Source organism: Macaca nemestrina, chromosome 12 (genome assembly GCF_043159975.1).
Source record: "Macaca nemestrina isolate mMacNem1 chromosome 12, mMacNem.hap1, whole genome shotgun sequence".
Lineage (NCBI taxonomy): Eukaryota > Metazoa > Chordata > Mammalia > Primates > Cercopithecidae > Macaca > Macaca nemestrina.
In genome coordinates, this window is record NC_092136.1 from 102,667,953 (window position 1) to 102,695,872 (window position 27,920).

The 27,920-nt window shown below is 39.1% G+C and overlaps 2 protein-coding genes across 4 annotated transcripts in view; one reads left to right on the forward strand and one right to left on the reverse strand.

The window, feature by feature from the left end:
- The window catches only part of LOC139357576 (interferon-activable protein 208-like), a 274,308-nt gene extending 253,155 nt beyond the window's left edge, over window positions 1–21,153 (forward strand). The window contains exons 4-8 of the mRNA XM_071075512.1: window positions 3,495–3,582; window positions 5,992–6,075; window positions 8,101–8,367; window positions 18,716–18,773; window positions 19,789–21,153. Coding sequence (XP_070931613.1) covers window positions 8,146–8,367; window positions 18,716–18,773; window positions 19,789–19,799 — 291 coding nt within the window. The 5' untranslated portion in view covers window positions 3,495–3,582; window positions 5,992–6,075; window positions 8,101–8,145 and the 3' untranslated portion in view covers window positions 19,800–21,153. The remainder of the gene's footprint in view (window positions 1–3,494; window positions 3,583–5,991; window positions 6,076–8,100; window positions 8,368–18,715; window positions 18,774–19,788) is intronic.
- On the reverse strand, window positions 11,815–24,918 carry LOC105493706 (matrix metallopeptidase 8). 3 transcript variants are annotated; one of them, XM_071075511.1, is made up of 11 exons: window positions 24,709–24,896; window positions 23,410–23,476; window positions 22,353–22,597; window positions 21,545–21,693; window positions 21,332–21,457; window positions 18,412–18,573; window positions 16,267–16,384; window positions 15,271–15,404; window positions 14,569–14,722; window positions 13,774–13,877; window positions 11,815–13,478 (listed from the first exon to the last, which is right to left on the reverse strand). In XM_071075511.1, exons 1-11 carry the CDS (start codon window positions 24,768–24,770, stop codon window positions 13,369–13,371), a joined length of 1,431 nt encoding a protein of 476 aa, XP_070931612.1. In that variant the 5' UTR covers window positions 24,771–24,896; the 3' UTR covers window positions 11,815–13,368. The 3 variants fall into 3 exon arrangements, with proteins under 3 accessions (XP_070931612.1, XP_011759867.2, XP_011759868.2); XM_011761565.3 differs by lacking the exon at window positions 23,410–23,476 and having other exon boundaries at window positions 24,709–24,918; XM_011761566.2 differs by lacking the exons at window positions 23,410–23,476; window positions 24,709–24,896 and adding an exon at window positions 22,916–23,185.
- Between the last annotated feature and the right edge of the window lie 3,002 nt (window positions 24,919–27,920).

Here is a 27,920-nt window from a genome sequence, read left to right on the forward strand (position 1 = left end):
ATGCTTATGCTGCTATTTTTCGAGTTTCCACAGTTAAATGTTATTATTAACATCTTCCTATGGAATAGAAGGACTCAATACTCCTTCCGCTTTCCTAATTTGGTTATAGGAATGTTTAAGCCAGTAATCAGCGTTCATACAATTATGACCATGAAAATATTATTCACAAGAGAATCATGTAGTATACTATGATTATATCTCCTTTTTTTTTTTTTTTTTTTTTTTTGAGACGGAGTCTTACTTTGTCACCCAGGCTGGAGTGCAATGGCACAATCTTGGCTCTCTGCGACCTCTGCCTCCCGGGTTCAAGCAATTCTGCCTCAGCCTCCCATGTAGCTGGGACAACAGGCGTGTGCCACCAAGCCTGGTTAATTGTTGTATTTTTAGTAGAGACGGGGTTTCACCATGTTAACCAGGCTGGTCTCGAACTCTTGACCTCAGGTGATCCACCCCCACCTCAGTCTCCCAAAGTGCTGGGATTACAGGCATGAGCCACCATGCCTAGGCTTACATCTCCTTTCTTATATAGCCTTTTTCCTCTGCAGTTGATAGTTGAATTGATCTTTACATGCGAATTCTTTACCAAATTCTTCCATAGAACTCTTAAACTCTTCTCAGAATAACCAAACTGGACAGGAAATCTAGCAGCAGTTTTTTTCCCTTGAACTCATCCATCTGAGACCCTTGCTTGCCTTCTCCAGTCTGGGTCTGTCGTAGAACTGTCATCCTCTCATCAACCAGAAAATTTGTACTGTGTCTCTGTGTTAGATCTCTGGCTACTGGGTTTCATTTCTACCAATGTCTTGATTTACTCCCTTGTTTTGATGCAACATATCTCTCAGTAGTTTTCTAAGAAAGAATATAAGGAAAATAAATATTCTGATTTTTTTCATGCCTAAGAATGCCCTTTATTTCATCCTCACACTTGATTGAGTGTATGACTGGATACAGAATTTCAGCCTAAAATAAATTTCCCTGAGAAGTTCGAACGATAATGAAGATTCCATTATTTTCCAGACTCTAGTGCTGCTGTTGAAAAGTTTTATACTCTGATTCTTGATGTTTTTCTTTTGAAAGGTTTTGGAAATCTTCTCTTTACCCAGATATTTATAAATTTTATAATTATGTCTCTTGATGTAGGTCTTTGGTATTAACAGTTTTGGGCAGTAAGTGGGCCTTTTTGTCATGGAAACTTCAATTTAAGGTAACTTTCCAATATAGTTTTGTTTACAATTTCTTTGCATTCATTTTATCTTTTTCTTTCCAAATGTATATCCGTTGGACCTCCTAGATTGAGTCTTTATGCTTCTAATATATCCTATTTTCTACCAACTTAACTTTCCAGCCCACCTATTGAGTGTTTAATTTCAGCTATGATATTTAGTTTCCAAGAACTCTTTCCAGTTCTGAGTAATCTTTTACATTTTTAACCTTTTTTTTTTGCATTTCATTAGTGTTTTTGGATGTAAAATATGTCTTATTTATTTATTTAAATAAATTACTAAATAATTAATAGTACATAATTCATAACTAAATAATAAATTATTAAATAAATAAGACATATTTTACATCTAAAATTATATTCTTATATTTAATTCTTATATTTATTTGTTTGTTTAAATAATAAAAGAAGGCATACTCTGTCATCCAAGCTTGAGTGTGGTGGCACAATCATGACTCAGTGCAGCCTCAGACTCCCAGGTTTGAGTGATCTTCCTGCTGCAGCCTCCCGAGTAGCTGGGACTATAGGTGCATGCCTATAGTAGCTGGACTATATTAGCCCAGCTAATATTTTTATTTTTTGTAGGGACGGGGTCTCACTATGTTGCGCAGGCTGGTCTTGAATGCCTAGCCTCAAGCAGTCCTTCTGCCTCAGCCTCCAAAAGTGTTGGGATTACAGGCACAAACCACCGTACCCAGTCTCTTTTTATTTTTAAATAATGTTAATGTTAAGTATGCTTTAGTTTATTTTGATATTTTCTTTTGCTCCTACAAGTGTCTCTAGTTCCTCAAAATCTCTCTTTTGGTCTCTGTTTTTCACACTGCAATCTTTTCAAAAATATTTGCTGACTTTGTGTTGTGCAATCTGCTTAAGAATGAGAGGCAAGAAAGCAGACTAGAAGCTCTCATGTGTATAGGCAGGGCTGGTGACCTTCACTGCAGGGAGGTGGGGCACTTCCCACACCCTTCATGTGATATATTAGTCAGGATGAGATTTGGTTGAATGTAACACAAAAACTCAAAATAACAGATGCTTAGTTAAATAAAAATTTATTTTTGCCTCACAAAAAAAAAAGTGCCCAGATTTGTAAGCCTAGGTTTTGTATGACAGCTCCATATCATCAGGGGTAGGCAACATCTGCCTTGCTATACCACTCTCACAGTCCAATGCCTCATGAGTCAGGTGCTTTCTCAACCTCTAGCCATTATATCTGCATTACAGGCAGAAAGAAGGAAGATGGAAGAGAAAAAGTAATTTTCCAATCTCTTTCCAAAAGCCCCACACAACATTCTGTTTAGACATTTTGGCTAGAAATAAACACATGGCCATATCTAGCTGTAAGCATAGCTGTAAGCAAGGCTACAAAATAGGATGCATTGCTACCTCAAATGAAATTGGAGTCTCATTGCAGAAGAAGTGGAGAGTGGAGGTCAAGATAGATCATTAGCAGCATTGCCACACTGTGATTTCTCCAGTGTTGATATCTGTAAATTTTTTTTTCTGGGGCTGGTAAGTTACTCCAGAGAAAGCTCATCCAATTTGCCATCATTTAAATCTCCAAGGAACAAAGCTGTAGGAGATTCTTCTGATGTCCTCTGTCACATACCCTCAGTATTAATTTAGTTGCAGAAGGCGTGGACTGGTTTGTGTAACTCACTTTGCTCAGACAAAGTGCAAAAGTAATTGTGGTTACTTTTGCACCAACCTAATACAATTTTAAGCACAGGCTGTGTGTCTTTTTGCTTTCTGCCCAGAGCATTGAGATGCCATCAAGCCTGCCAGGTCAGCATGAGAGTACAGCCTGGAAGTGTAAAGAAGTTAACACCCTCAGGGACCATCTTCATCCAATGGGGAATGGAAACTGAAGGATGAATGTTCCAGCCTCCTGCTCACTGGAGATGTGAACAACTGGAAGCTGGTCTGCAGGCTTCTCAGAGGCCGCTGGTGGAATTGAGCTTTGTAGAGGACTACATGCTCGCAAACGAGACATTCCCGATAAGTCCTGCTCTTGCAAACAAAGCAGGGCGTTCCTTCCCTGCAAACAGGGAGGACAAAGGAGCCAGCTGCAAACAGCAGACCCTGGGGGCTGGTTTATGTGTAAACATCTTGAAAATCCAGAAAGTCAGGAAACGGTCAGAAAAACAACAATGTGTCTTGTGACGTGGCAACATTCCACAAACGACTGTATAAAATAAAGCAAAGTGTGTCGTTCGGGGCGGCTGCCATGTTTGTCTCATCCTGTGTTGTCTTGTGTGTTCATTCCTTTGTTTAGGAAACACATGGACCCCAACATCTGGTGCAGCGAGCAGGGTCCGGGGCTCCATGAGAGCAAGGAACCGGAGGGGGAACACCCCGGGCAGGTAAATAAAGAAGGGGGACCCACGGGAAAATTATGGGGAATTCCACCTTTCTGGCCTCTGAATATTTGCGGTTACTCCAGGGACTGTTGATGTCTATAGGAGTAGAAGTAAAAGAAAAGACTTTGAAGCAATTGTTTGCCCATGTTGAACAACATTGTTATGGGTTTCAATATCAAACCAAAGTGCAGTTAAATCAAAAGGAATGGTTACAAGTGGTTAAAGTCTTGTGTCGAGCTCATCAGCAAGGGCAAACAATGCCTCTGACTTTGTGGACTTTGTGTAGTTCCATTACTCAGACATTAGAGTTACTTGAAACTGACTCAGAGTGTGGCGATACTGCCACAGGAGGTGAGGCATCTGAAGCTTTAGAGAGGAATAATCCTAGAGAGGAACATATTTACGCCCCGGTTGCTGAGGACAAGGAATTGGAAGAAGAGCTAATGCCTCCTTCATCTGAAGGAAATTCTGATTTGCAGTGTAGTTTAGAGATGTTACAACAGTTGTTAAAATTGCAAGGTGCTGCTGCTCCTGTTTCTCCTATGTCTCTGCCACAAGCCTTCCCTGTTACCTTCCCTTCTGCTCCTTTGGAAAAAGATTTCCCTTTGCCTCTACCTCCAACCTCTTTGCCTATGTCAGGTCAGGTTTTCTCTGTGCCTTTTTCTCCTGTGGGAGAAAAGAAGGAATCGAAGGAAAAGGATGATTTCGAGGAATTAGATCTATTCCCAATAACACGGGCTGCTTTCGGCCCCAGTGCTCAGTTCCCAAACGGTGGCCAGAATGTGACTTTTACAGCCCTACAATTTAAATTTTTGAAAGAAATGAAAGCTGCAACAAAAATTATTAAGACCTTTAAAGGCCAGTGGAGGTAATTTAGATGAGTATATTGGGGCTTGTGCAGGCATTGGAGGAGCTATTTACAGTGCTCAATTGTTTGCTGGAGCACTTTCTAAGGCCTTAAAGAGTAATTCTAAACAAGGTGTACGTTTTCAATGTAGGAAACCCGGTCATTTTAAGAAAGAATGCAGGAAAAAACTGGGCTTCCTGACTACTAAAGAGAAAAAGTTACCTTCTGGGGAGTGCCAACGATGTGGAAAAGGTCGACATTGGACAAATGAATGTTGTTCAAAAACTGATAAGAGTGGAAATTTATTGTCACCCCTCCTGGGAAACGGGAACCGGGGCCCACAGGCTTGGGGCCCCAACAATTACAGTGCAGGCCTACCACAATGCCCAGTGAGCGATGGCTTACAACATCAAGGAATGACTTCGGGTCATCCTTAAGGGTATCACTCCCTACCCCTGTTTCCCAGCTTTATGCTGCAACTAAGCAGAGTGCTGCTGCTGACTTAGCTATTACTCAACCTTATGCTCTGTCTCCTAATGGAGGAATATATAAGTTAACTACTGGAGTGTGTGGCCCTTTGCCAAAGGGACATGTAGGACTTTTGTTAGGTCGAAGCAGCAGTGCTATGTGGGAGTTAATGGTGGTCCCAGGAATTATTGATCCTGATTTTACTGATGAAATCCTTATTATGGTACAAGTCTCACAATTTTTGCGCCTAGAGGCAGGGGAACGTATTGCACAATTGCTTTTATTGCCTTTTTTTCCTTTCTTATATAGAGAAGTGTCTCGTCAAGGAGGTTTCGGTAGTACTGGGAAAACTGTTTTCTGGGAAACTTTAGTTTCTGATCAAAAACCTTTATGTTCATTGCAAATTAGTGGGATACTTTTTGAGGGATTAGTCGACACAGGAGCAGATGTATCTATTATATGTTTAACTCAATGGCCTGATCATTGGAAAAAGAAACAAGTATCAGTTACTCTATCTGGCCTAGGTACTGCTTCTACAGTCTACCAAAGTGTCGAGCCCCTGAGCTGTGTAGGACCTGAAGGACAACAAGGAAAAGTGTTCTTTTATATTGTTCCCATTAATATTAACCTTTGGGGCCATGATCTTTTACAACAATTTGGTGCCTATTTAAGCATTCCTCATATTTCTTCAGCTGCCAAAAATATGATGTTCAATCCTTTAAACGCTTAGCCACTGTCCACAAGCCTCAAGCTTTACAATTGAAGTGGAAAACTACAACTCCTGTTTGGGTGGAACAGTGGCCATTATCTAAAGAAAAACTTGAGGCTTTAAAGAATTTAGTTAAGGAACAATTGGCCGAGGGGCATATTGAACCAAGTACTTCTGCATGGAATTCCCCTGTGTTTGTCATTAAAAAGAAAAGTGGAAAATGGCGCTTATTAACTGATCTTAGAGCTGTAAATGCTTGTATTCAATCTATGGGGACTTTACAACCTGGGCTTCCTAATCCAGCTCTTATCCCACAAAATTGGAAATTAATGGTTATAGATCTTAAAGACTTTTTTTTTTTTTTTTACTATCCTGTTACAACCCCAAGATTGTGAAAAATTTGCCTTTACTGTTCCTGAATATAATAATGGACAGCCTACTCAAAGATATCAATGGAAAGTTCTTCCTCAAGGTATGCTTAATAGTCCTACTTTATGTCAAGAGTTTGTTCATAGAGCCTTAAACTCTGTTAGATGTCAATTCCCTACTTTGTTAATATACCATTATATGGATGATATTCTATTAGCAACTCCTGACGAAGTCCTACAAGGTCAAGTTTTTCAGGTCTTATAACAATAATTAACTCAATATAATTTACATATTTCTTCTGAGAAAATACAGACTCAATTTCCTATTCAATATTTGGGATACCTTTTAGCGGAAAAGCATATTCGGCCACAAAAAGTTCAAATTCGAAGAGATCAACTTTTAACCCTTAATGATTTTCAAAAACTGTTAGGAGACATAAATTGGCTTCACCTCATCTTAGGCATCCCTACTTATAAATTACGACATCTATTTGCTAACTTGGAAGGAGATTCAGATTTAAATAGTTCTCGTCAATTATCCCCTGTAGCAGAAAAAAAATTGTCATTTGTAGAAAATAGAATTAGTGAAGCTCACCTTGATTATATTGCACCCAATCTTCCACTTTCGTTGTGTCTTTTTCATACTCCCCATTTGCCAGCGGCCATTTTACACCAAGATGGTAATATTCTGGAGTGGCTGTTTTTGGCTAATAAAGCCATTAAGAAAATTCAGCCATATATTGATAAATTGGCTGAATTAATTATTAAAGGATGACATCGAGCTCGTCAGTTGCTTGGTGCTGACCCTATAAAAATTATTACCCGATTATCTAATCAATACATTGAATCTCTGTTGGAAACTCATGAGGGTTGGCAAGTGGCTTGCGCTGAGTATACTGGCTCTTTTTCTCAGCATTATCCTAGTAATAAATTACTTGCTTTTCTGCAACAATATTCTTTATTGCCATATAATCCTATCTCTTACACTCCGGTTAAAGGTCCTACCTTTTTTACTGATGCTTCCAGCAATGGAAAAGCTGGATACTGGACATCAGGTAATTCAAAAATTTCTCACTACCCATTTGAATCAGTACAATAAGGAGAACTTTTTGCCATTCTTATGGTTCTACAAGATTGGCCTCAAACCCCTTGTAATATAATTAGTGATTCCCAATACACTGTATACATAACTAAATATATATCTCAAACTTCTATACCATTATTTCCTCAAACTCCTTTACAAAAATTATCTTCTTTATTATTTATGGCTCTTACTTCTCACACTGCCCCCCTTTTCATCACTCATATTTGTTCCCATTAGGCATTGCCAGGACCTTTAACTTTTGGGAATAACCAGATTGATTCCTTACTTATTGGAAGTGTCCAACGGGCTCAGGATGAGCACCAACTACATCATACTAATAGTTTAGGATTACAATGGCAATTTTCTATAACACGCCGTCAAGCCCGAGCTATTGTCAGAGCCTGCCCATCTTGTGCTCCTATTATTGCACCTTTTTAAAGTACAGGTATTAATCCTCGAGGCACTCAACAAAATCACATTTGACAAATGGATGTAACTTATGTTCCTTCTTTTGGTCGTTTAAAATATGTTCATCATACAATTGATACCTGGTCACATTTCCAATGGGCTACCCCATTGCCTTCTGAAAAGGCTGACTCTGTTATTACTCATTTACTTACTTGCTTTGCGGTTATGGGAGTTCCTGCTGAACTAAAAACTGATAATGCCCCTGCTTATTGCTCTCGTACATTGGCTGCCTTCCTTTCTTTATACCATATTCGTCATTCCACTGGTATTCCATTTAATAGTCAAGATCAAGCAATTATTGAAAGAGCCAATGCTACCTTAAAATTACAACTTTTAAAACAAAAAGGGGGAGATGGGCGAGATTCCCCAAAACATCAAATTCTGAAAGCCCTTTTTACTTTAAATTTTCTCAACCATTGGCGTCAATTACAGCAGTCTGCAGCGGTGAAACATTTTCAACAGCCTTTAGAAAAGCCACAAAACAGTAATCTGTGGGTGTATTATCCTTCATTACAAGGGAAATATTTAAAAGGAAAAGTTTTACAATGGGGCCGAGACTATGCTCTTGTCCGTACAGGTGCCAGAGATGAGTGGTTTCCATCTCGACGGTTGAAACAGTGCCATGGCGAAGAGGAGCCGATCCGAAGAGTTCCTCAAGGAATTTCAGGAGCTGAATCTGAGCACTCAGAGAACATTCACCTTCGGGACTCGACATGCGGAGCCCCCGACATGGGGTCAACTGAAAAAGCTTACTCAGAAAGCTGAAGGGGTTGTTCAACAAGCTGGGCAGCCCAAAACCCCACTGACTTTATTCCTGGCTATGCTGGCCATAGTAAATTGCCAGGTAACGGCTGGAGAATTTACATGCTGGGCTTATATTCCTTTTCCACCCTTATATCAAAGTGTGGCCTGGGGAGACAGAAAAGTCCCAGTACTTACTAATGATACTGCTTGGATGCCATTGCCTTTTTAAAACCAGGATCCTGAATTAGACACTGGCACAGTAAATAGTTCATATCAATGTGGGGTTGAAGGGTTACCTATATGTCTTGGGAGTAGTCCACATTGTCTGCATCTTTCTCATGAGGCTTGGGCTGTTCGCTATAACCATAGTCATATCTCTGCCTTTACTATGATTATTGTGGCTCAAAGTTTTAAGTATAATCATACTGCAGTACTTAATGAAACTCTGCCAAGTACATTATCTTTATGCCCTATCCCTCATGTGTCCGGAGGTGTTTCCCAACTAGAGTGGACTAGATGTAGAGGTAGTGGGCCACTATTGTTGTTAGAAGTAAAAGGGAAGAGTGGTAAATACCTCGTTATAGATTGGAGTGTACATGGAGATTTTCAAACTAAATTCAGCCATGTCAACCTGCATTGGCATAAAGGTAATCACAGCATTTCTGCGGATGGCAATGAAACTATTATTTGGCATGATGGTGGTCTATCACCCCCTATGCCACATTTGGCTAATACCTCACAAATACAAAGTCATATTTGGAAGTTGCTAGCTGCTGGTAAACCAACGTTCACTTTCATGGGAAACATGTCCTTAAATCTTACTAATATTTCTAACCCTTTCCATATATCTTTGCATCGAAATAGTTCTAGATATGTTATTGCATGTGTAAGAAAGCCTTACTTGTTGTTGACAGGAATTTTTAAATGGGATAATAATACAGGGGTAGTTAACTGTACAAACAATTGTACATTCCTAAGTTGTATAAATACTACTTGGTGGAATAATAATTGGAATGAGTCTCATTCCGATTTATATATACTAAGAGCCAGAAAAGAAACCTGGCTACCCGTGAACTTAACATGTGAGTGGAGTGAATCTGCTGGGGTTACTCAAATTTACAAAGTAATGCAAGATCTTGTCCACTGCAGCCGGAGAATGGTTGGGGTTGTTGTAGCAGCAGTGGTGGGACTTGTAGCAATTGCTTCCACCACCACTGTTGCTGGATTAGCTCTACACCAGAGTATACAAAATGCAGAATTTGTGCAACAATGGCATGAACAATCACATTTGTTGTGGCAGCAGCAACGAGACATAGATGCTCATTTGACTGAACGAGTGGATAATCTGGAACAAGTGGTTTCGTGGTTGGGAGATCAGCTAACAGTGTTGAATACCCGAGCTTTGTTGAAATATGATTGGAATACTACCCAATTTTGTATTACTCCTGTTCCTTTTAACAGCACTGTACATAATTGGACTGAGATAAAGAGACTTTTAATTGGTCATAATAATCTTTCCCTAGAAATACAAGAATTAACACAAAACATTTCTGAAACATTTTGCAATTAGTTACTGTTGCTGACTGGTACAGATTTGATGACTGGTATTGCACAAAGTTTGACGTCTTTGAACCCTATGAGCCCTGTAAAAACTTTGCTGACTTCTGTTTCTAGTAATGTATTGATTGTTGTTCTTGCCTTTGTCATTTTCACAGTCTGCTGGAGACGGTGCCAAAGGGCAAACACCAAATCCCAGCAAGTCCAACATGTAATGATGGTTTTGAAAGAAATTCAAACTTGTATATAAAGAAAAGGGAAATGTAGAGGACTATGTGCTTGCAAACGAGACGTTCCCGATAAGTCCTGCTCTTGCAAACGAAACAGGGTGTACCTTCCCTGCAAACAGGGAGGACAAAGGAGCCACCTGCAAACAGCAGACCCTGGGGGCTGGTTTATGTGTAAACATCTTGAAAATCCAGAAAGTCAGGAAACAGTCAGAAAAACAACAATGTGTCTTGTGACTTGGCAACATTCCACAAACGACTGCATAAAATAAAGCAGAGCATGTCGTTCGGGGCTGCTGCCATGTTTGTCTCGTCCTGTGTTGTCTTGTGTGTTCATTCCTTTGTTTAGGAAACACACGGACCCCAACAAGCTTCAATTGCCCATAGCGGAAACCTTGATAACACATGATTGTATTGACTTTTCCTCCTTCCTTGCCTCACTCTGCTTGCTACCTTACTCTTGCTTCCTGGGACTGTGTCCTGAAAAAAATAATTGCACCAATGTCTTCACTTAGGCTTTGCTTTTGAAGAAACTCAGCCTAAGATAAATAGGCACCTCATTGTTTAAATTCTAGCTTAGGCAGGGTGGCATGGTGGCTCAAGCCTGTAATCCCAGTACTTTAGGAAGCTGAGGGAGGTGGATCACCTGAGGTCAGGAGTTCGAGACCAGCCTAGTCAACATGGTGAAACCCCGTCTCTACTAAGGCAGGAGGATCACTTGAGCCCAGGAGTTTGAGACAAGCCTGGGAAATGCAGTGGGACCCTATCTTTACAAAAGAAAATAACTGAGTGTGGTGGTGTGTGCCTGTAGTCCCAGCTACTTGAAAGGCTAAGGTTGGGGCATTGCTTGAGGCCAGGGGTTTGAGGCTGCAGTGAGCTGTGATTGCACCACTGTACACCAGCCTGGGTGACAAAGCAAGACCCTGTCTCAAAAATTAATAAATAAACAAAAAATAAATGAATACATTCTAAGCTTAGGTCTTTATATCTCTTGTGCTCATTCAAAATATCAGTGTAACAGCTGGAAAATACTACATGTTGTCAACAAGATAATTTTTTTAAAAGGAATAACTCTTTGAATTCTTTATTACACTTCATATTACAGTTCACTGTCTATGATTCTGTCAAATGTGGTTAAAAAATAGTATGAGATCAGTTCTTATCTCAAAGATGTATAGATGAGGTTTGAGCCAAGAATCCATCATACCTAGTGCAACTAGCAGGTGTTCTGAGAAGATAAGACACTCATTTTCATGCCTGCATTTTCCTAAAACTTTCATAACTGACATTATAGAAAGTTTTAGGAAACATCATAGTCTGAAATTGATTCTACTATTAAAAATGGAATATTCAATTCTTATAGGTCCTTTTGCACTTGTTACATTGATATGATGAATTGCTTATACATCTCTCTCATTTTTCTTAGCACAGTCCCTGAAACATAATTCATAGTAGGTAGTTAATTCTTGCTGAATAAATCAATGAATGAAATGAGAGTATATACTTGTTTCAGTTTTCTTATTTTGTAAAATAAGTTGAGAATAATGTGTTAACACACTTGAGGAAATTTTTGAGGACCTCAAATATTTATAAAATATTTCACACACTCTGAAGCAGTATCTAAAGTTTATTATCAGTATTATAATAATTCTGACACAGGAATTATATATCTGCAAATATATCTAAAATTTGCTATTCCTTTTTATACTTTAGATGAATTATGTGGTAATATTTTAAGAAATTAAAAGCAAATCACAAATCAGTCATTTGAAATAAAAATCTTTAATATGAACTTATGTAATAGATTATTTTAATTTTTGAACAAGAATAAAGTTGCCAAATTAGTTGTCTGTGGGATTTAAAAACTTCAACAGAGAAAGAAAATAGGAGGTACTAGTGAGAAATACATTTTATAGTCCACATATTTATTGTATAATAAGCTATATTATATTCTAATAACAGCATATATAACATTATAATGATTTTGACATCTGGACTAGCTAGACATGGTCCCATAAATCCTATAGTTCTTAACAAAAAAAACCCATCAGTTAGCAAACTTACATATCTAAGCTCAGTTTAATGCAACTTAATGAGACATTGAATTTTATGCAGCAAACCCCAGTTATCTATAGTGTGTGCCCTCCTGAGTACCCCAGGAAATAGAAGCAAAGAACTGAGGAACATCAGATCCAACTGGCCCATTTGGGTTTGAACTCTAGGAGAGAGCAAGGAGGAGGCAGGAGAAGAAGTGGTGGTTCTCTTTTGGCTGCTATTCTGGGAAGATGCCCAATTGTTCTTAGCAAGGGTTCCACTTCTGCATTCTATGTTGATTCATTTTTGTAAGGGAGATGTACTGTGTTTAGTACCTCATGTCTAGGGTTGCTGTAACAAAGTACTGCAAATTTGGTGGCTTAAAACAAAGGAAATTTATTCCCTCACAGTTTTGGAGGCTAGAAGTCTGAATTCTGCAGGTGTTAGCAGGGTCACGCTTGAAGGTCACGCTTGAAGGGAATCCTTCCTTGCCTCTTCCAAGTTTCTACTGGTGGCTTAGAGTCCTTGGAATTCCTTGGCTTGCAGATGCGTCACTCGAATCTCTGCCTCTGTCTTCACATGGCCTCCTCCCCTAGGTGGCTATGTCTCTCTTCTTCTTATAAGAACAACAGTCATAAAGGATTTAGGGCCCACCCTAATTCAGTGTGACCTCACCTTAACTTAACTAATTACATCTGCAAAGACCCTGGTAAGCTCACATTCATAGGTACCTGGGGTTAGAACTTCAATGTATCTTTTATGGGGGACACAATTCAACCCACGAAATATATCATCCACATTTCTTTCCAAGGGTAGAAAACAGCACCACATTTTCTGTAAAGGCAAAAGGTATTGCTAGATTGTTTATAACCCTTATTTCTAACCAAAATCTAGTTCTAAATTGCTTGTAGAAGATATACATAGGACATTTAAAGAGACTGAAGGATGTATGAAGTCAGATAGGCAAGTAATATAACAATAAATTCTAGAAGTCAGATATGTAAGTATTGAAATAGTAAATATTGAGGTGACAAAAAGGCTTACTTTCCTTCTCTTTGATGGATTCACTAATTTAAGATGGAATGTGTAAGAACTGAATAAGCCTCTGCAAACAGTGGAATATTCCAAACATATTTTCACTGAGGACAGGCAGAATGGATACAGTGATGGGAAACAATGACTTAATATCGAGAAAAGTATAAGTGGGACACAATGTAATGAAAATGCATGCTGAACTTCCCTTCCACATTCTGAAAATGGATACAGCCACATTTGATTTCGCTTCAGCTATATCTACAGTTAAGCCATTTATTGGCTCTTGCAACTCTGGTAACTCTCTCAGCAATAAGATCAAATGCATAATATCTTGGTCCACTGAAGAAAAGGAAGAAGTCTATAAAAAAAGAGAGATAATTTATTGAATTAGCTTACAGAATATCTCAGATGTCTTCAGTTAGAAAACCTTGCCCTTATTCCAACATAACATTCCAATGCAAACATGCTATTTAAAAAATTTAAACCCCAGGTGTGGTGGCTACTGCCTGTAATCCCAGAATTCTGGGAGGCTGAGGTGGGAGGATTGCATGAGGCCAGGAGTTTGACACTAGCCTGGTGAGCATAGTAAGACCATGCCTCCTCTATAATAAACAAACAACCAACACATTTATTAGTTTTTTTTTCCTACTTACGTTCTTGCTGGAAAACTGCATCAACTTTATTCTCTATTCCTGGAAAGGTACCTGATATGCTTTTGGGATAACCTGGTTCCATGAATTGTCTTTGGTTATCATATCTGGTAAAAACAAAATGTCACCAGATTTAACACCAATACAGAATATAACAAAAATATTTTTTTAATTGTGTATAATTTACAAAGTCTCCTCACACATATTTTTTCATTTAGTTCTCACAATGCCTTGTTTACTAGTATTAAGAATGGTTAATTTCCCTACCTAAGGGTACACATTTATAAAACATATGGGTATCATTAATTCGAAAACAGGCTTGACAGCTGACACACTGTTATTTCCCAAAGTAAGCTTATATTTTCAAGGCTTTTACTTAATTGGTATATAGTATAACTCCCTCTGCATGTGTATATATATAAATGTACATAATAGGTTCAACTTGGGAACCAAATTCTGCAGGCTATCTGGATAACATTTGCTTGCATATGTCTGAATTGAACTCATAAGTGAGAATTAGCCTAAATCTTTCTTTGTATCTCATGCTAGTGCTTTGTTAAGGATTTCTGTTTCATGATGCAGAATCCTCAGTACTATTGCATAGAGATTTTAATTTTATAAAAATGAAAAATTTCAAAAGCCATGGTAACATCAATCATCCTGTAAAAACAATATATTCTTGGTAAAACCTACTGGAGATTACCTAGATTGTTTTAAATCTTCAAATGCTTGAAAGTTTGTAAGCAGTGTAGAGAAACACAGATTTCAACCTAAAATTGAAAAAATAGTTTACATTACCTCCAGAATTGGTCATTTACAAAGAAGTATGTTTTACTTCTGTAGAAAACAGCTGCGTCAATTGCTTGGACACTGCTGGGGAAGCCATAGTTTGATATATCCCTGGGATAACCTTGCTGAATGTCATAGCCACTCACAGCCCAGTATTGGTTGCCTGTCAATGATTCAGGTTAAATGTTAAATAAGACGTTTCCATTTTTGCAAAATAATATATATACCACTTCTTGGTCTTGCACATAGACATGAAAATGGAACAAATAGTCTTTAAAAGATGAAGATGATAAAGTTAAGTTCAGGGGGGCTGTGAGAAGCTTAACGGTTCCCCAGTGCCTATAAAAAATTAAAACTTCTGAGCAAGACATTCAAGGCCCCACAATTTGTGTGACTTTTATACAGAAACCAAATTACAGCCTTGAGGAGTCTTAGAGAAGGATATCTGGGATGAGGATGGAAGAATGCGAATGACAGTTCTAGTGTGGTCTGATTTTGTTGGTGAGAAAACCAAGGCTGAAAAGCAAGTAACCCACTCAGGTTCACACAGTAGTTAGTGGTCCCGATGGGGCCCAACCCTAGTCTTCTGGCAAAAGCCTGCCCAGCTTAATGCTGTCATTAGCTCACCATGAACCTGGAAGGGATCACAAAGAAGTCCTGCCCCCTCCCTTCAGGCAGAACTAACATAAGATGAAAACTTTAGGAAGTTACCTTTGAATAGGAAAATGAGGTCCCTGTCAAAATCCTCATAAGCAGCCTGTATGCCAGTTGGAAGGGATGGCCAAAATAGAGAAATAAAATTCATTTCGACACTTTGTAGGTGAGGATGCCTTCTCCAGAAGTACCTAACGGGACATAAGGAAACACACATGCACACACTTACACATAACAGTCTAAGTAGGCAGTTCCTGTGACTTTTAGGCTAGTGATGGTCCTTGCAGGATTGCTGGGAGAATATAATAAACTAACCAATGCAAAGTTCCTAGCACGGTGACCAGCATATGGCTAAGCTTTACAGTGATATTGTCCATCTGGAGAGTACATCACAGCTTTCAGAGGAGGTTATGGGAGTGATCTTATTTGATTACATTTGGCATTGTCCTGCCTTGGACATTGAAAAATCTTACTTTGCAGTATCTTTCCTTATTGCTCCGACTAAATGCTAAGAATATATTGATAAAAGCAACAGCACGTGCACTCAGCCTGTGATTGCACACTCACGAAATAGCCAATGTACAAAAAAAATTTTGCTCAATTAGATGATTTGCTGCACAGCTAGCTAAGTGCAGGTTCCATTTACTTGACTGATTTTGGATGGAACTGAATGGTGCTTTAGTGTTTCAGCTCTGGGGTTCCCAAGCAGCTGTAGCCCATGTCTGTTTATATTACCAAAGGCATCTGAATGTTTGTGAATGTTTTCATGTTTTGCTTTTTTTCCTGGATGTTTTGAGTTACCCAGAAAATACTTGATTGCATAAATTCAGTATAGACATAAAAATGGTACAAATAGTCTTTAAAAGATGAAGATGATGAAGTTAAGCTCAGGGTCTATGATAATCCTAGTGGTGCCCCAGAACCTATAAAAAATTCCAATGAGAAGAAGTGTACAATTCAAGGAAAAGGTGACTAACGTGTGACCTAATTTGAATCCAGTTTTAAGGTATATCAGTAAGAGGAATCAGAGGAAGAAATATTTCAATTTTATACTCGTCTTTAAAGAAAAGTATTTCTCCACGGAGTGTGGTGATAGCATCAAATGTCAATCTGGGGTCACAGGATTTGGGTGTGCTTGGTCCAGTAGGTTGGATAGGGTTGCTTGAAGGTCCTGAAAAAAAAAAAAAAAAGGTCTTTTTTATGAGCATAAGTCCAGTGTGTCTCTTGGGTACATCAGAGACTTCTCAGAAAGGTGAAGGGTCTTCATGTGAGGGTAAGTGCTACAAGACTATCCCATAAAGTATTAAAGTAACTCTATATTTCATCCTTTTAAAGTTTTTGTTTCTTTAATAAGCGTAATGATGGTTTTCAGGGTGAGTTCCAGGTCAAACTGTGAAGTAAAGAAATTTGAATTCTATGCCCCTTTCTTCCCTTTTAATTCTAACTAATTCTTCTCTGATCTCTCAGTTCCTCTTTCTGCTTTTTCGGTTACTCAGTATCTATTGCCTCTCTCCTCACCAAAATCCACTTTCAGGAAAGAATATTAGTCTTTTACCCTATAGCATGCATCTAAGTCAAATTTTAGCAATAGTTTTTCTATAAGTACTTGAATTTTCATGTGTTTTCTCACTGTGGAATGAAAGGCTATTATAATAGTTAAGATAAAAACACCGGTGAACAAAATAATGGGGTGTTGTTGGGGTGGGCAGGAGGAAGTTGGGGAATAGAGGCAGTTAGGGTAGGCTCAACATTTCTGAAATATCTACAATCACAAAAAAGTTCCCTGGTTGTGGCACCCTGGCATGCTTGCTTGATTTTATAGTGCTGTCCCACCAGAGAGGGAAAAGGGCTTTCCCCAATTCCACTCCACTCCATTCCACTCCATTCAATTATATTTCACTCCAATCCACTATTGCATTGCATTGCATTGCATTGCATTCCATTCCATTCCATTCCATTCCATTCCATTCCATTCCATTCCACACTTTTTTAGAGAGCAGTAAATCCCTTATTGGTTTCTTGTTTTTATTCACAACCAACTAGGGAACAGAAGGGCAAGCGTGAAGAGAGATGTAATGGTCTTATCCAGGCAATATGGCAAAAGGCCCCTATACTTATCCTTGAAATGTATCAGTAATGCCTTAAAAAATTTCTTTTTTTCTCTCTATACTCTACTATCATTCCTCTTCTTCTTCTTGAAAATGCCTTGCTTTGTTTATACACATTTTAAATTTACATAGACTTATATATTGTGTAATTTAATTGTACATTGTGCAATATATCTCATTCTGTTTCTTTTTCACAAAGTATGAAGTTTTAAAGACCCATCTGTATTGTTGCCACATGTGCATCTAGTACCATGCTTCTGACTGCCGCATATCACTTCATGGTGTGCAACTACCACAGTTTATCTGTATAGTCTTCTCCTAATAGACCCCCAGATGCCTTCCAACTTCCACCACCACAAACAAGACTTCAGTGAACATCTTTGGCATGATTTGTACATGTTCCCTTATGGATCTATATGAGAATTTCTTTGACGGATACATCTAGGAGCAGGATTGCTGTAGGAAAAAGAATAGTCATGTCTTTTTAGAATATTTAAAATTGGGGCCAGGTGCAATGACTCCTGCCTGTAATCCCAGCATTTTGGGAGGCTGAGGTGTGCAGGTCACTCGAGGTCAGGAGTTCAAGACCAGCCTGGTCAATGTGGTGAAATCCCTTCTCTACTAAAAATATAAAAATTAGCCAAATGTGGTGGCAGGCATCTATAATCCCGGCTACTCAAGAGGCTGAGGCAGGAGAATTGCTTGAACTTGGGAGACAGAAGTCGCAGTGAGCCAAGATCAAGCCACCGCACTCCAGCCTAGGCAACAGAGTAAGACTCCGTCAAAAAAAAAAAAAAAATTAAAATTGGTAATTTGGGAAGCCTAAAAAAGAAGAAAAAAATTCCCACCATCCAAAGACAATAACTGGGAAGAACTGTAGTTCATTTCTTCTTAAACTTTTTTTCTTTTAGGGCAGCAATAGAGGCTCAGCCCCTCACACCTTCTTTGTTAATGCTGTATTACAGGGGAATTTCAGAGTTCAGTTTTATGGAAACTGCAGTAGTGCAAAGGAAGAGATATTCAGATCCTGGGAGTGTTCGCCTATTCCCAGGTCCCACCATGTACTACAACTCTCTTTAGAAGACCTTACCATAGATGGCCTGAATGCCATTGATGTCATCTTGTGGGAGTGAGTAGTTGCTGGTTTCCCTGAAAGCATAATTGGGATACATCAAGGCACCAGGGTCAGAGGAGTGAGCGAGCCCCAAAGAATGGCCAAATTCATGAGCAGCAACAAGAAACAAGTTGTAATCTGAAATTCAAACATGGATGGTAAACAGCTCAGTGTGGATCCCAGGGTGGCAGAAACATGATCTCAATGAATGCAACCTCCAAGCCAAAACTGCTCAGGGAAATAGCCCTTCCCATGGCTGTCTTTTTCATCTTTCTTTCAGATACCTGAGAAAGTGGACATTGAGAAGAATCAAAATAGTAGTCACAGTTGGGAACTAGGTGAGTACAGACTTCTTATAAACTCTTAGAACCCAGAAAATTGCATTTATTCCAATTCTCATATTTTACAAATGTGCGTCTGAGATTTGGAGAAGTGATGGCAGAGTCATCATGACTTTAGGAACCCTTCTTCTCTTGCGTTCCCACATTCACCATCTCCAGTGTCCCAGACCCTCAGTCTCATGAGTAGAGTCCCCGTGAGCAAGTAGTTAGAAGAGAAGCCAGCCCATCAGTGGAGCAGCCTCAGATGGAGGGCTGGCTCATGTTGGCTCCCTCATCACCCACCCCTTAGCACCAGCTCTTCTCTGTTTCTGAGCTTTCTAAGATGCTGTAGGAATTCTCTACTGAAGAGAGACAAATCCTACCACTTATTGTTCTCTTTCCGCATGTTTTAACTTCCATAAGCATAGTGCTGTTCACAACTGGGAACTTAAAACCTTCCCAGGATCCCACTTCTTATGAAATAAAGCCCAACCTCTTTTGTCTGGCATTCAAGACCTCCTCCACTTGTCTCCAGCAGATATTTGAGTGCTTGCCTTTTGACATGAATCCTTCAGTCCAGCCAGTCTATATGCTGCCTCACAAACACACTGATGCGTTTTTGTACATGCCTACTTTTTTCAAAAAGCATAATTGTAGAGTACCTACCACATACTAGGCAATCTAAAGTTATGTAATCCTCATAACATTTTTCTGAAGTTTTATTAGCAATATTTTTATAGTAAAGTGACTGATGCCCATAGATTTTGAATAGCTTGTACTTCATCCTGCAACTAGTAAGTGACAGATTGGGGTCAAACCAAGGTATAATGGCAAGATCCATGCTCTTACTACAATGTTCAACTTCCTGTTGATAATTAGCCTGCAAAAATTCTACCCATGCTCTAAGAATTGTTTCTTATCACATCCTTTTTAAATTATGCATTCATGAGTGCATTTCAGAAAAATATCTTTGAATGCCTGGAATATCGTGAAAGGAACTGTGGGCAATTTGTTGTGGTTCTCTGCTCTACAGGGAGTACGTAGTCTAGAAGAGGAGAGATGTGTGCAAACAACTTAGAAGCACACAATGAGTGATGACAGAGAAGGAGATACAAAAGCTGTCAGAATTCTGCAGAGGAAGTTCTCATTTCCAGCACAAGGCAAGATAGAAGGTGGCCTTTGACATATATAGCATGTTAAGATGAGAGAGATTTTAAAAGATGGTGCTTGGGGCATGGGAAGAGTATTTCAGGGAGAGGAAGCAATTCAAGCAAATGTGAGGAAAATGAAAAGCATAGGGTGTGACCTAGAAACAGTGAATGTACAATGTGGGTGTTAGCCCAATGTGAATGGTATATGTGAAATAAGAAGACAAACCAAGAAAGAGAAGGATGAACAATCACCAAGAGCCTTCAATACCAAGGGGAGGTATTTGGACCTTATTTGGTGCAGAATATGTAAACAATGAAACTTTCAAGCATGAGAGTGATGTGATCCAAGATGGGCTTTCCAAAAACAAACCCTGCTGCAATGGTAGGAAAAATTAGAGGGAGCACAGACTGGAGATGGAGAGTCCAGTTAGGAATCTAGATCATTCGTTCAGGTAAGAGGTAATGAACATCTGAACTAGTGAGGAGGGCAATAGGAATGTAGAGGAGGTGAGGGTTATTACCTATCTTTGGCTACACACAGCTCCTAACATGTGGACTTAGGTAGAATAGACCCTCGTAACATACCTATGTTGAGAAAATGGCAGGAGGAACAGGTGCCAAGCAAAGGTAAAAGGTGCCTTTCTGATTATTTTCTGAAAGTGCTCTCTGGCATATTGTTACGCCATGTTTTGGGAAGTATCACATGGTCTGGATATACCTGCACTCAGCCTCATTTCTTCCCTTCATGCAGCCCAGTCCTTCTTAATAGGAGCCTTCTCCTGAAACGAGTGACTTGCTGCACAGAAGCATACCACTGAAAAAAAGCTCCAAGAAGATGAACTAACTAGATGAGAGGGAAGGTGGCTGCTCTTTTCTGAATAGACTGATTTCTAAATGAATTTCCAAAAAATGGAAAAATAGGCTCTTTTCAAACATCACTAAATTTGGGAATATTAAAATAAAGATACATCCTAAAGCAGGATCTGTAAAGAACCAGATAGTAAATACTTTAGGCTTTGTGAGCCAAATGATCTATGTCGCAATTACTCAGCTTGCCATTGTAGAGTGAAAGCAGCCATGGATGATATATAAACAAATAAATGTGGCCCTGTTTCAATAAAATTTTATTTATACAGACAGGGGCCAGGCAGGATTTGGCCATAGTCTGTAGTTTTCTGATCTCTGCCCTAAGAAGTTAGGTCAGTAATTAGATTCAGCATGTCTTTTTCTTTCTTTTTTTTTTTCTAAAGCCAAATTGAATTAGTATAGTGAGGTAGCAACAATTTCAAATGATCACTTTTTGTGAGTTTGAAATATTATGTTACCTTTATTGCATGTGTGTGTGTGTGTGTGTGTGTGTGTGTATTCTAATCTGTAAAAGGTTAATTCAGAAGCTGTGTGTGGACATAATCTTGATTAACTTACTTGTGGAGTTTTTGGTCCATGTTTCTTCGGCATCAAAATGAGCATCTCCTCCAATACCTTGGCCTGGCTGAAAGGCATGAGCAAGGATTCCATTGGGTCCATCAAATGGAGAATTGTCACCGTGATCTGAAATCAGAACATTTGTATTAGATCCTTGCCAAGTTTCAGGTTAGCCAAAGAAAGCAAAACTGAGCGTGACTGCTTTGCACCTACCTCTTTGGAAAAAAGCAATGTTGATATCTGCTTGTCCCTGTGAGATCCTGGTGAAGGTGAGAGGTGACGCCTTACTCCAGACTTCAAAGGCTTTCTTAATAGCTCCTTCTACATCAGTCTCTGACAGCTGCGGTGTATAGTTTAGAATGCTTCAAAATGAGAGGATGTATGAAGAGTTAAATTTTATTTAGAACAGTAGTCCATCAATGGATGAGTTGTTCTGTTTTGAAGTGAGTTGCATCATGGTGTGCTATCACTGGAGAGGATAAGGAGGGAGTGCAGGTCTCAGGGTGGAGGACAGATGTGGGTTCTGAACAAGTTAATACATGTCTTTAAACCTCAGTTTCTTATTCATAAAATGAGGATACTAATATAGTATCCCTCTCATAGGGCTGCTGTGGGGATTAAATACATATAAAGCATTTAGTTCATTGCTTGTCAAATAGTAATATTCCACAATATTAGATATTATTATTATTATTAAGATGTATGAAAGGAGGGACTTGACTCTCTCTAGCAATGATTAAGCCTTTGTTGGGTCCCAAAGTAAGTGCTTAGAGAGATAGTCTAACATTGCTGTAGTCTCTTTAGATTGTTGGAGAAGGAAGACTAAAACGGGAAGCTTTGGAGTGGAAAGAATCCATGGTATCTCAACATTTTCATTCCCATATTCATTCATTATTCATACTCTACAAAGGCAGGGATATTTATCTACTTGTTCCTAGTGTATCCCAAGAACAGTGTCTGTCATATAAAAGCCCAGTCCATACTGGATGATGAGCGTATCCTGAAACCCTAGAAATATCACCTGTAGGTCAAATTAGTGCGTTCCCACTTGGGGTTTCCTGGGGTTAACATAAAATCACCACTGTCAGGCACTCCACAGCGAGGCTTTTTCATCATGTCCAGAGTTTCCTCATTTGGCTTCCCCGTCACATTCAACCCAAAAAATCGTTGCATTTCTTTAAGCTTTTCAACAATCATACTAGTGCCATTCTTCCTTGTAGACTGATACTGGTTGCTTGGTAATTGGTAGAACTTTTCCAGGTAGTCCTGGACAAAGACAAGCACATAAAGGTCTTGCTGTGAAAGTACTTCCAGTTCTCTGGTCATTTTGCAACCCTTTCTAAGTTACTACAGAGGTCTGATAACCTGAGAGCCACCCGAACAATAACACAAACTAATTCGTAGGTTGGCTTTGAGAGAACAATGCTTTTTAGAAAGAACAGTTTCTCCACTCAGTGCTCCAGTTAACGGTTATGCATTTAAAAAAAGTGCCTCATCAGGGATGAGGATCACATCACACAGGTAAAGTGCTACTCTACAGTCAGGAGACTGTCTTCTTGTTTTTATAAAAAACTTAGAACTAACATTAATTGACTTCTCTTGAGGTATTTGTTGCATCAATGCAGTCCTTCTTTTTTATCCTCTTCATTACTGTAGAAAAGGCTTAATTATTTTTGTGAACAAATGGAAGTACAGAGAATTAAGGAATTTTCCAAGTGATGATTCAGATTTTAACTCACCATGTTGCCTCTCAAATAAGAACTGATAATTTCAAAATAATTCCAAATATCTTTTTGGGGAACAGCAATATCATTGATATTAGCATTTTATTCACCAAAGTAACCCTTTGGAAGTGTTAAATTAAGTTTAGTCAAAATCTAAAAAGTTTAGCCTAAAAATTATCTATTTTAAGTTAGGCTTAAAAGTTTCTTCATACATAGTGAACTGTAACCTAACTAGACTTCATGCTGCCTGTGAATACCTAGCGCCTTGTCAGGGTCTTAGTCCATTTTCTGTTGCTATAACAGAATATGTGAAGCTGGGTAACTTATACATAAAAGGGGCTTATTTTCTCTCACAGTTCTGGAGTCTGGGAAGTCCAAGATCGGGTGGCTGCATCTGGTTGGCTTCTGAGATGGCCTTGTGCTGTGTCATAACATGACAGAGAAATGAAAGGGGAGCAAGCATGTGTGAAAAGGGGCAAAACACAAAGGGCAGCCCCTCCTTATAATACCCATTCTATTAATAACTAATCTAGTTCTGCAAGAGCCAGAACCCACTCCAGCAAGAGTTAACCCAGTCCCACCAGAGTGTCATTAATCTTTCTTAATGACCTAAATACTTCTTAAAGGACCCACTGTCACATGGGCTACTCAGTCTTTAACACATAAATTCAAGGGATACACGTTGACGACAGCAGTAGGTGACACTGACTAGATCACACACTTTGGAATCAGACAGGCTTGGGTTCAAATCTTAACTCTGCCATGAATTAACTGTGAGCACTTGGACACATTATTTATCTGATTTAAGATATTTTTGTCTCTGAAATGAAAATAATAATGCTCCAATAAGGTTCTTGTGAGGATTAAATGAGATATTTGTGAAATGGTAGCAGTTGCCTTGCATGGAATAAGCACTCAATGAACTTTACATCAACCCGGGGGTTACAATTACCATTGTAAGAGATAACCTGTTAATAATAATAATAATAATAATAATAATAATGTTTTCCCCAAACTGTAATGCTAAGAAAACTGTGCATGGGAGATTTGTGGCAGAATTCCTTTGTGTTTCTTAAAAATTCGGCTTCACTTTCAGATGGTGAAACAATGGAAAAAAACTATTGGTTCTATTTTTATAATGCTTTCAAGAGTTTATCAACAGTTCTCAATCTGGTGCTGGGAAATATGATTATACTATGTACTGATTTCTAGTTCATTATAATCTACCATCCTCACATTATTTTCTATATCTGGAATTTTTGACAGCAAAGAAAATGCCTGTGTGGAAGCACCAGACATATAGTAACTTGATTGCAGATATCCTGGAAGGAAAAACTTTAGGTAAATGAGAAAGAAAATAACATCATTTTATAAATAAAACCATTTCTTCTACAAAAGTTTCCCAGCTAGAGGTAACTCTACAGCAGTATTTTCCCAGTCTTTAAAGAATTCAGCTTGTTTTCATGTCCAGCTTTTAAAAGGCCTAGTCCTTACCAGCTTGGAACCCTCCAAATCACTAAAAGGAGGTGTTCAATCTCAAACTAATCACCCAAATAATTTCTTTCAGGCTGTTTTAATTAACAAGAGAAAACAACCCACACTATTTCCTAATAATCAGCAAATTAACCATCACCTAACTGATAGTTCATTTACCTGAACAATTTTTGTATTTTCCTCTTTAGAAGATACAGGAAAGGCCTTGGAAATCTGCACATGGAGTAAGAGCAGAAATGGAAGCATCTTCAAGGAGAACATGATATTCTCTTCAAATTCTACCCCTCCTGGCTTTCTTTCTGCCCCTCTGGGTAGGGCCCTTCCCTGGCGAGCACCTTGACGTTCACAGCGTCATGTGTCACAGCTCTCTTGCAGTCCTCTTTAAAGCCATGTCTTAAACAATTGCTGTATCAGGAATATGAAGCAACATAGGTTAATTACACTCTGACAGTTTTGAAATTTTATGATGTGATTTAGTACCCCAAAATGGGGGAGTCTTTCAACAGTCTTTCAAAACTCCAACTTTCTCCTCTTTGCTTTTGGGTGTTTTAGTTATTTCCTTTTACAAAACTGGTCGAGAAAAAGGAACAGGGGACTAATCCTGAGGTTATGTGGATACATTTTCTGGCCATGTAAGATGTTGAGGTTGAATTAACTTGTGCAGGGGAATATTTTGAGGCTTGTGGTAGATATGTTGGGACCAAGGAGCCCAATTAGAGAATCTCTGTACTTATCCTCCCTCACTGTATGTGGAGAGAATGAGTGACTGACTATGTTATTACAAAGCAGGCTTTGTATGGGGGCCTTAAGCTGCTTCTGGAGGATGTGGTTTGGCATCAATGTATTAGAAAATCCCTAGTCTGTAAGCTAGACTTTCCATGGAAAATATAATGAGAACAATATTGATGATGAAAATAATGAACATTTGCTAAAAATGTATGATCCTCCAGACATTTGTACTGTCTTCCATGTATTACCCCAATCCATCTTCACATAGCCTTGGGAGGGAGATGCTCTTACTATCTCCATTTTACAGATGAAATCAAATCCAGACACATTTAGATGACCTGTTTAAGTCACATGCTTAGGTTGTGGAGGGGCCAGGATTCAACCCCAGAGGGTATATTTAGAGACTGAGGTGGGAGCTACTACAGGCTCTGCATGGTAATCTCCCACTTGAGTCTCTGGCTGGCCCATAGTGGAGCAGCAGCTCTAGGCCAGCAACAGCTGGATACTTTGGCTTATATTCACGGGGAGAAGACAAGGGAGAGGGAGAATGAGACGTTGTACATCTTCAAGGAGTAACATACCGAGAGATTTCCAGACAATATGGCTACACAGGGGACTGTTGGTCAGAGGCCCCTGGACATGCTTTTCAAATCATATAACCTGCTCCCACTTATTCTGACTCCACATGCATGTAGTTTGTTACCATACACAGTCTTTGTGAATATTCATTTACATATATGCATACATATTTGGTAAAGGCAGGTATTCTTGTGTATAAATGCATATGTCTGCAAGTATGATACATAACATGTACTAATATATAAAGAGTGTATTTGAGATGCTATTATAAGGAGTTCAGATTTTTCCTGGGGTCACTTAGGAACTTTGAAAATGATCCAAAGAAATGTGTCTTGGGTTAGAACAAGCTGGACAGCAGGTTAATGTTAATGACGTATATTCCTGCATTCATTCAATAAACATTTCCTGTCATCTACTCCATGCCACATGCTGTGATGGGTGCTAGAGTATTGGAGATAAATTAATAGAGGTTTGGATAAAATGCTGCGGGTGTTTGGAGGAAAGAGCAGTGGTGAGGAGGGAGTGAAATAAAGGAGGGCTTCATGAGGGAGGTGGAATTTGAACCAGATTGTGAAGAGGTAGAATGTAGACATGCAGAGATGTAGTAACCAATTCTTTGTATTAATATAAATGTGGCAGCTTCCTGCCAAATTGTTCAGAGATCATGGTCCTGTTCATCCTCCTTGAGTGCATGGCTGAAAGTGGCTGTCTTTGCATTAGGTCTTCAGTGAAAAAACCCTTTTTCCTCCAAGAAAATGCCTTCACATTGGTCTAACTCTATGTTGAGTTATTGTGATGCAACGGCTTGCTTTCAAGGTTTATAAATGTACTTTCTTCTGAACATAACAGCAAGTGATTTAGTTGAGAATCTAAAACTTCAGTAAACTTAGTTTTTGGTGTTTGGGTAAATGCTATATTAAAAAATTGAACTGTTGAGTCTGGATCCCCGCAGCAGGCCCGGCCCTGGTGCAGTGGTGGAGAGGGCTATACTGCATTTGTTTTCAGGGCTCCAGCTTGTGCCTTCTGAATCTTTCTCCACACTTGACCACTGTCTACCTCCATGGTGTCTGTGCCTCACGTGCTTCTGGTCCCTAGGACTGAGAGTTCTCTCAGGCTGTCTCCCCCAATAATCAAATCAGTCATTTACACTTCAGTGTGAACATGAGTTGTTTGCCTGTTGAGTAGATATCTTGCTAGAAAAAACAACAAACAAGCAAACAAATTTTGTAAAATGAAGGTGTTGTTCATTATAACGTGAGTTTCAGGGCAAGTTAAGAAGATGAAAGAAATTTAGTTTGCACAGAAAACACGCAAAGGAACGTAGGATCTTTCTGCCTCTCTAATACTAGCCTCCCTCCTGCCCCTTCGGCAGCAGTCTGTTCTCATAAGGATAAGGATATACTCATAAGGACAACGATATAGATGCGTGTTCTACAGCCACATAGCAGGTGTATTTTTATAGCTCAGTTTTGCTTTATAGGCCTGAGGAGATGACACTGATTGCATAGATATAGTCTATTTGTTTTTTAGTTATAAAATAAAGGATGAGTTGAACCAGCTGGGGTGAGCACATGTGCCTGAATCTTGAATGATGAGTAGGAGTTGCCAATGGGGAATGTGATCCAGTAGAAGGAACAGCGTCCACTGAGTACAGAAGTATACCCAGTGAAGCCATGGCTCATTTGATTCACATAAGCCAAGGCAAAATGTTCTCAGCTTCATGCCTTTCTGAACTCTCATGATCAGAATGGATGTCCATATACCCTGATCAAGTTAACAGAATAATTGTTGGGGCCAGTTGTGGTGAAAGGTAAAGAGCATTTGCGTTGAAATTAAACTTACTGGGTTCAAATTGTGGTCCTGCCACTTCCCACTTATGCAACTTTTGGCAAATCTAAGTTCTTCTGAGGTTCAATTTCCACACCTGTAACACTAGTGCATTAACATCTCCCTCATAGGGAATCAAGGGGATTAGATGAGATCATATATGGGAAAAGTCTGTGTAAACCCTTCACTGTGGTGTCCTGTTTGTATTATGAATATGGTGAAATTATAGCCATGTT

Bases quoted from the DNA above. Each gene is read 5' to 3' on its own strand.
- LOC105493706 (XM_071075511.1), bottom strand. From the start codon at position 24,770: ATGTGCAGATTTCCAAGGCCTTTCCTGTATCTTCTAAAGAGGAAAATA. The intron at 18,574-21,331 runs GTAAGTTAATCA...TTTGAATTTCAG, and splicing joins ATGGACCAAAAACTCCACAA to ATTACAACTTGTTTCTTGTT. The intron at 16,385-18,411 runs GTAAGGTCTTCT...TTTTTTTTTCAG, and splicing joins TGGCATTCAGGCCATCTATG to GACCTTCAAGCAACCCTATC.